General features: G+C 39.5%; 1 protein-coding gene across 1 annotated transcript; it reads left to right on the top strand.

Annotated features, from left to right (window-relative positions):
- The first annotated feature begins 1,273 nt into the window (after positions 1 to 1,273).
- trim16 (tripartite motif containing 16) lies at positions 1,274 to 7,664 on the top strand. The gene is made up of 6 exons (XM_028030063.1): positions 1,274 to 2,104; positions 3,959 to 4,054; positions 4,327 to 4,560; positions 5,555 to 5,726; positions 5,968 to 6,063; positions 6,678 to 7,664. Exons 1-6 carry the CDS (start codon positions 1,358 to 1,360, stop codon positions 7,274 to 7,276), a joined length of 1,944 nt encoding a protein of 647 aa, XP_027885864.1. The 5' UTR covers positions 1,274 to 1,357; the 3' UTR covers positions 7,277 to 7,664.
- Positions 7,665 to 8,701: the final 1,037 nt, after the last annotated feature.

The following is an 8,701-nucleotide window of genomic DNA, read 5'->3' as shown; positions in this document are numbered from 1 at the left end:
GATAAGAGATAAAAATGTGATTAAACATTGCTATATGAATATTTCTTAAGAACCAACCAAACATTTATTGTTCTTGCTGTTACATGACAATAGCAAAAAGCCATGTTATCATGTAACTGCTGCTTCTTGCTGGGGGTGTGCCACAGCGCCAAGCTGTTGCATTCCTTTACTCTTATCTAACACTGAAAGCCTATATAGACTTGTGCCTCTGTTTGAGGTCCTACATGCATACTGCAGGAGCACCCAACAATAGACTGAGTCCAGATCTCAGCTTTTGGGCAACAGACAAGAAAAAAAAGACAAGAGCACAACTTTAGGACATTTTGTTACTTATAGCTTATTTTTCTTTTGCTTATCAAATTAAAAGCTGAAATTGTCAGAAGTTGTCAGAGGTCAGGTTTTGGTGTATCCACATGGTCTGAACTATATATATATATATATATATATATATATATATATATATATATAAACTTTCAGAAATAGAATAAAGACATAGCATAACATGACAATCAGATTGTTAAAGTCACACCTTATAGCAACATTTTCCACCATATTCTTTCAGACCATTTTTGAAAATAGGACAACTTACAAGAGCACTTCAAAAGGGAATCAGTTCAGTTTAATTCACAGTAAAAGTCAACGGTGTCTTTCAGGAGCTGATTCAGTGATTTGAGTCAGCTGTGTTGGAGCAGGGACACGTTTCACACCCGCAGGACACCTGGAGGCTGTTGAACAGCAATTACACAAGTGAACACAAAGCAGTTCACAAACACAATTATGTCATCTCTCAGTCACATTTATTTCCTCTGGATAAAAATTCACAAATTAACATGAACTTGTTCATTATGAGACTATGGTTTTAGATCAGTAATTGACTTGGGAAAAATCCTGGCTACACCACTGCTGGACACTTGGTGGCAGCACAGATCAACTCAAATTCCTGAGAGACTCAGTATTTGCACTCTTGATTCTTAAGCAGCAGACATCTGTTAAAGGTGGTAAATTCCTCAGCAGGCCCTGAAACATTGTGCATCATGGCAGTCGCATTTTTTAGTTGAACAATGTCATAAGTCCCTAGTCAATTTGACCACAGCCTTTGATAAAAGTCCAAGGTTTTTATTTTATGTGCCACAACAGTGATCTTTTTCTTCAAAGCTAAAAGAAGCTCTCAAATATTCTGGAGTTTCTGTGGCTGGTTTGTGAGCTCCACCCACTGAAGAAGGGGAAGGCTGTGGGTGTAAATTTGCATGCGAGGTTTCTTTTAGACTGAAACTATGAGCCCTGAATGAAGGTGTGGTTTTCATTCTCTTTATTTTGTACGGGTAACTGAGAGCTGATAAAAGCAGCTCAGCCTGTTATGTTCAGAGGGTGGGGAGAGAACCAGGCAGGAAGAGACATGGCAGAACCAGCAGCGGTGGAAGCAGCTCCTGCTCCCAAACAGCAGAACCTGTGCGACGTCTGCTCAGGTGAAGTGAGCGAATGTAAGCCCACAGCTTGTGGTCACTCCGTCTGCGTTTCCTGTCAAGGAGACAAAACTAAAGGATGTTCAAAGTGCATTCAGAGTACTGCTGTCAAACCAGCTCCTGACAATGGGCCTAAGCAAAATGGAACAGCTGCTGCTTCTCCTGAGAAAACCAAAAAAGAACAAAGTCAAGACCCAAAGACTGTGGAGGAAGTAAAAGTACAAGGAGAGCTGATGGAGTCTGAGGATCCCAAAGCCTCAGTAGAGGGTGAGACAAAGCCAGAGCCACAGACAGACCAGGGACCAGAACCAGAGGAAGCAAAGGAGGAGCCATTGGGTCCCAATGATGTGGTGTGTGACTCCTGCATTGAAACCCCCTGCAGGGCCTTGAAGTCCTGTCTCACCTGTATGGTGTCCTACTGCGAGGCCCACCTCCGGCCTCACCTGGAGAACCCAAAGTTTCAGAACCACAGGTTGGTGGAGCCGCTCAGGGACATTGAGCGGCGTACCTGTGAGAGTCACAAGTGGCCCTTGGAGCTCTTCTGCTGTGCTGATTCCTGCTGCATCTGTCAAGACTGTTTAAAAGAGGAGCATAGAGGCCACAAGACAGTCCCTGTAGAGGAGGCTCGGAGACAGATAGAGGCAAGTAACTATTTTTAAATCCCCAGGATTTGTTACTAAATTAAGATGAAATTTTCCATAACTTTAAAAATCAATTCTCAATAAACTATGGCAGTTTAAATGGACTCATTCCAATTGATAAAAAAAACAAAAAAAAAAAAAACGAACATGCTTTGTTGTATTTTAGTGTGTTGGATTTTTCATTGTAGTTCGAGAAATAAAATGAAAACTTGAATACAGGAACTGAAAAATTCTTTAAAACATTTCACTGTAAAGAAGAAGTAGAATTTAACTTCTCAGCTGTTTCTAAACTTCCCCATTCATCAGGGAACACTTGTTCTAATCACAACAGTAATCCTATCTCAGTGTCTGCTATTAAGGCCATAAGATATCTCTATGTCCGACCCTCAGCTTAAGTCAGATTCCTAGAGAGACACCTGCTATTCTCACATGGCGGTGTTGCAAATTCTCAAGCTGTTTATTAGCTGTAAAGGAAGAGAAAACAATTACATTTCCTGTTTGCGAAATGGGAAGAAAACTGATGATACAGTTAACAGTAGATAAGAAAATAGACACTTTTTATTCTCAATATTCTGCATGGATTGTTACCAGAGTAAGATGCCTGAAATCTGCACAACCTCGCCTCCCACACCATATCTTAAAGTCTCTCTGTAGGGGGTAGAGTCACATGAAAGAGACTCCTTGTTGTTTTCTTGCGCACAACCAGAAGAAATCCAAGGACTTGAAACCCCTTTATCCAGATCAGGCTCCAGGAGGGGCCCTTGGTTTCATTTTTCTAGGCAAGGTATGACGTTTCCTCTGGTCCTCTCATTTTAAAGTCTATAATTGCTTCCCAGAGTCAAGTTGGCCTGGGAAATTCCTCTAAACAAACAGCTGAAAGGTAAAGCTTCAATATATTAGTCCACCCTCACCGATGGCCATATGATATTTAAAAATAAGATCTTGCATATGGGCCTCTGATGACATTCCTGTATTAGCAGAATAGATTAAGGTGAGAAGCTTCATCTTCTGGGGTAGGTGATTTCTGCGGCATCTCCATTCTGTAGCTTTTTGGGTGATTCATACTGGGAGCAGGCTCTGCGGTTGGCCTTAAACTCCCCTTCACCACACCCACACCTGAGGATGACGATAGAAGCGAGATCGGAATTATACAATGACAATAAGTAGTGATGTTGGGGGGGTGATGGATTTCACAACACTTATCTTTTCCCCAAAATATAAATATTTGATAGCTGACCTACAGAATACAAATGTGTGATTTGATGTCCCTATAATGTTAGAGACATTTTTTACCTTTTAACCTAAATTTAAAGAACTAAATGTAATATTAACTGTCTGCTTGTTGGAACTTCTGTGTTCCTCAAATCAGGACTAAAAACAAATTTAATAAACTCATCAGAACTCTTTCAGACTTCCGCCTGCAGTGTCACTGCCATGCCATTCCTGTGTTGGAACCCCTTTTTCCGAACAAATTCCACAGGCAATGAATTTCTGCACTCTTTTAATATGTCTTTGACCTATAAGGGCATGCCTACTCAAGAAAAGAAACTGAGATTAATGTTTCCCTCGGGGTCTGAATCTTATTGGAGATGAATCTCGGAGTAACATGATCTCCTCCGAGTCGTCTGGATCTGCCTGAGGAATTTCGACCTGTCTTGCTAGATTGGCAATGAATGAAAGTTTTGAAAGAAGTGTGTATTAAAGAGATGGTATATGACGTTACACCGCAACAGAATGGAGAAAACCAGAATGAAATGTCTACATGTTTACGTCTGAATATTTTCAGTATGATTGCTTGTGACATGATTTCAATGAGACTTGTTCACATCTCTGTTTTCCTTTTTATGATCACAGAAAGAGCTGAGGGAGAAACAGACACAGATGGTGAAGGTGGTTACGGCAGGAGACAATGCCATCAACAAACTCCAAGACAACAGAGTTTCTATCGAGGTAAATATAAGAGGTGACTAATCTGTAAAATGATTCACAGGGTGTATGACGAAAACATGTCACAATAGTTTGTTAAATATATGGGGGAAGCAGATATTTTTGGTGTAAAAGTTTCGAAGCCACTCTGGAAAAACAGGTTTCTCTGTGAGGTAAGAGTAATGCTGTGGTAGTCGTACGGTAGTGAGGTAACAAATATTTGTCTTCTGCGGTTGGGTAGGTATGTCACATCACCGTGTTGCTTCACTGCATTCTCGGCATGTTATATTTCACAGCAATCAGTGACAAAAGTACGATCTGTGATCGAGAGCCAGTTCCAGGAGCTTCAAGTGATGGTGGAGATGGCCAAGAAGGAGGTGACTGAGATCTTGGCGGCTGAGGAGAGCCAGGCGCTGAAGCAAGCTGATGGCATCCAGGTTCACCTGGAGCAGAGGTGCACAGAGCTGAAAAAAGCTCAAGCCCAAACGGAGAAGCTGTCCAAAAATAAAAATGATGTAGATTTCCTGCAGGTAAGGTCAAGCACTTTTATAAAAATAATAATAATAAATCCGATTCATGAAGGCCTACAGAAAAAGATTGTAAATCCAATCATATAGACAGATTCAAAATCAACTACTTTTGTTCCAATTTGATCCCATTTATAAAACGGTGCCATCGGTTTGTCATTCTAATTTGAGTTTTCCATCTACAAAACCCACAGACTACATTAATTTCAGACTTCAGGAATTACTCTCCCTGAATTAGCGCGTAGCCAAAGTGGATAATTGATTGAATTGTGTAGAGTTACTCAAATAACAATTATTCATTAGCAATATCAATTAAAATGAACTGAGTAGTAATTTCTTCATGAACCACGACACACTCTAAGCAAGGTACCAGAAGGACATTTAATTTAACCTAACAAAAATTTTGCATAAACGGCAGCAAAGAACATCACACTGTAGAACACACATGCTAATAAAAATGTTGTCATTATTGTAGAAGATGTCAGTTATAGAAGACATATAGCGGTTGCTGAATCCCTGGTTATAGTTTCTCTTAACAGAAAAGGTAGAGTTGGCACTGTAGCACAGCTAGGTGCTACAGGGAGTTAGATGGCAGCATTTTAAATGACAAAAAAGGACGGCAAGGTGGAATAAGCAAATTGTATTCAACTTCAGTTGAATACAATTTTTATACATACAGCACACCACCAAGACAGACAGGTTTTCCTGTATGATTGGGCAATGTGCTTAAGATGAACAAAAATAAATCTTAAACCTTACAAAAATTTGACCATGTACCTTGAAATATTTTGAGGATTGCTTTAATCTGTCAGAGTGAATTGGCCTTTTAAGTCAACAGGAATCATTTTAAATTTTGGGGGATATTTACACAAAATTTTTCATTATAGTCTTCAAATTCCTGCTTTAGTTATCTAATCTTCATGGTTGAAACCTTGAAGACAGAAGTCCTCAACATCTGAAGGCCTTTTTCATTTCTGAAATGCTCTTTGTTTCTCAGGAATATGCTGAGTGGAAGAAAGAAGCCACTGATAATTCTCTATCTGGTATCTATGTTGGCCTGGAGGATCGTTTGGACTCCTTCAGTCAGGTGATCCAGGAGTCCACAAGCAATCTTTGCGACATGCTGGTCTCTACATACATTCAGAAGGTCAAGGAAAAATGCAACAATGGTGAGTAAACCTAAAGTTAACACCAGAGAAACAGTCCAATCAGATGTTTCTGTGGTTGCTTGTGCATGTTCACACATGCAAAGAATTTCTAGCTAAGGAATGCCTTGGTGCATGCTTGAGTGCAAGATGCATGACAACTCGGTCACTGGTTTTTTATGTTATTTAAATAAGAACATCTTCAGCAGCAGGGAGGCTTTGAATACTTGCTTAAATGGATTGTTTTGTTTTTGTTCTGTTTCAGATGAAATAGGAATAAAGATAACAGTTCAAACGAATACTGCAGCCAAGCATGACGTATCCAAACCAGACCCACAGACCCGTACTGACTTTCTCCAGTGTAAGTGACATTTAGTCAGAGTACATAGTTATGATTACATACACCACATTAGCATTAAGAAATTCACTTTATCCAAAATCCAGCTCTCTCTCCACTGTCCAATAACATTCAATTTAGAATTGACTACTCCAAATTGTCCTTCAGTGTAAGTGTGTACAGCTTCGGTGATCTTTCCTGTGTGTCCCTGGGATGATCTGGCAATCTTTCCAGAATGTACATAATGTCTTGCACTTTAGGGGACCAGCCCCCACTAGCCATGCAAGTATAATGAAAAATGAATGGACAAATATTTAAGAACCTTTTTATCTTTAATATCATTTTAAAGCACAAAATATGTGCTTGATCAGACTGTGGTAAGCTAGTTGTACCTTTTAATCTGTCATTCAAACTTTTATAACTGTTGATGGTGGTGTAGATTGGTTGAATATTTTGGGAGGACAGATCTCCATTTGTGTGTACTTTGAGAACTGGTAGGACTTGTAAACTCTGCCTTGCACATATTTTGTACACACAAATTGTCCATGAATTTACCCAAGAGTGCAAGCTCTGTTCTGTGAGCACCTTTTTCTCAATTATTTTGCAACACAGCTAACTTGTTAAATATTTCTTTCTAGATGCCGCTCAAGTAAGTTTCGATGCTAACACGGCCCACAAGTTCCTCCGCCTGACTGAGGAGAACAAGAAGGTGACCAACACCACGCCCTGGCAGCATCCTTATCCCGATGTTCCTGAACGCTTTGAGAACCATCGGCAGGTCCTGGCTGCTGAAAGCTTCTATGTAGGTCGCCACTACTTTGAGGCCGATCTTAGTGGTGAAGGCACACATGTCGGGGTCACATACAAGAGCATTGACCGGAAGGGGGATGAGAGCAGCAGCTGCATTACAGGAAACAAGTTCTCTTGGTGTCTCCAGTGGAACGGGCGAACCTACTCAGCATGGCACAGCGACGAGGAGACACCACTGAACGTGGAGAGGTTCACTCGAATTGGTGTTTACGTTGACTATTCGCAAGGCCTTCTTTCTTTCTATGGGGTGGACAATACCATGACACTCCTTCACCAGTATCAGGCCCAGTTTCTAGAGCCACTTTATCCAGCTTTCTTCCTGCCCAAGAAAGAGAATATTGTAGTTCTGGTGGCTCCTGGGGAACCGTTACCGCTGAAAAGCCCCTCTCCCCCTACTTCACCAGAACATGGACCCTTTGTTTCATAATCCTAAACAATAAGAGCTTAAAAAACTGAACTGTTACATGATTACATCTGAAAAATTGAAATGTGGAAACTTTGGACATGTTTGACCTGTTTGCTTAGTTGAAAAATCAATGTTCCTGTGCTTATGAATTATATTTGTGGCTTTGGGACTACTGTTACTGAAAATTTTTGTAACTTTTTTTTGTTACTGTTCTGCATGGAAATAAGAATGTGTTTATCCGTTTGTAATAAAGTAAGTCTTTGTTTACAGAGATCAGTTTTTTAGCTTGACGTGTTTATATCTATAAATGAACCTTGCTTCACATCATGTTCCACTAACATGACAAAAACTGGTCTGAACCATCTCAGCTTTGCCACTTTGATACAATACACCACAGCGGTTATCACTACCATGTTGTAAACCTTCCTTTTAGTTCTTCTGTCACAAATCATCCTTAGTCATCATCCTACTCATCTCCATCCACACCACTTTGCCCTCGTTTTCTTCTCATTCATTCAAACTCATTCATCTTCAGTACATGTACTCATTGTAGCTTCACTGTTCCACTTGTTTCTCTCTTTCTCGTATACTTTGTCTTGCTCCAGGCCGTTTCTGATTTTTATTCTCTACCTCTCCAAATTTCTGTAGCTGCATCATCAAAAGCATGCTGGCCAACTGCAGTGCAGCTACAGATGCACCATTAACATCACAAATGAATGTCAGATTGATGTCAATCTGACATTCATTGCTAAAATAAATATTTTTCTTCTTTTAAAATGGTATGTAATACTAATTTTTAACATATAGAATATTTTCTAAGTTATAGCATCAATTTCAGTCTTGCTGTGAAGTAGTGAAGTGAACAGAAACAGTCATTCTAATAGTTCATAAGAGGAGGTTTTCTGTTGCACATGCCTTTCACGCAGTATGTTGCTTTTTTATAGCTTGCATCTACTGTAAAATGAAATTGTAAACTTAGTAGCTTATTAAAAGCTATTACTAATCACAGTGAGTCCTGTCGAAATCGGTTTTGTGTTGTACAGATGGGAGGACAGGGAAATTATCAGTCAGAAAGAAAAACACTATTTATTACTAATTGTTAATTAATTATTAACAAATAATTTACCCGATTTTGACTTTATATGCAGAATACATTCCACAAAGGGGTTTCGCCTCATATTATAACCACCGTACTGACGTAGTGGCGTCTTTACAGTTAAAGTCCAATTATTGGTGTAATTTAAAGGGCCATGATGGAAATCCTCCATGTCAAGACATTTTAAAATCTAGTTGGGAAAAAGAAAAGAAGAAATTAAATTCTTTTGGATGGGAGATAGAAAATGTTATAAAAGATTTTGGTTTATCTGATATAAACATTAGTCAAACAGTTCCTCTTTCACCAGTTTATCCGTCTCTATTTCATAATAATGTTGTTGATTTAACTTT

Source organism: Xiphophorus couchianus, chromosome 10 (genome assembly GCF_001444195.1).
Source record: "Xiphophorus couchianus chromosome 10, X_couchianus-1.0, whole genome shotgun sequence".
Classification (NCBI taxonomy): domain Eukaryota; kingdom Metazoa; phylum Chordata; class Actinopteri; order Cyprinodontiformes; family Poeciliidae; genus Xiphophorus; species Xiphophorus couchianus.
Note: the sequence above shows the minus strand (reverse complement) of the source record. Positions and strands in the feature narration are given on the sequence as shown.

Coding starts and splice junctions, on each gene's coding strand:
- trim16 (XM_028030063.1), top strand. CDS start 1,358: ATGTTCAGAGGGTGGGGAGAGAACCAGGCAGGAAGAGACATGGCAGAA. Junction 4,561..5,554: donor ATGATGTAGATTTCCTGCAG/GTAAGGTCAAGC, acceptor TTTGTTTCTCAG/GAATATGCTGAGTGGAAGAA. Junction 5,727..5,967: donor CAAGGAAAAATGCAACAATG/GTGAGTAAACCT, acceptor GTTCTGTTTCAG/ATGAAATAGGAATAAAGATA.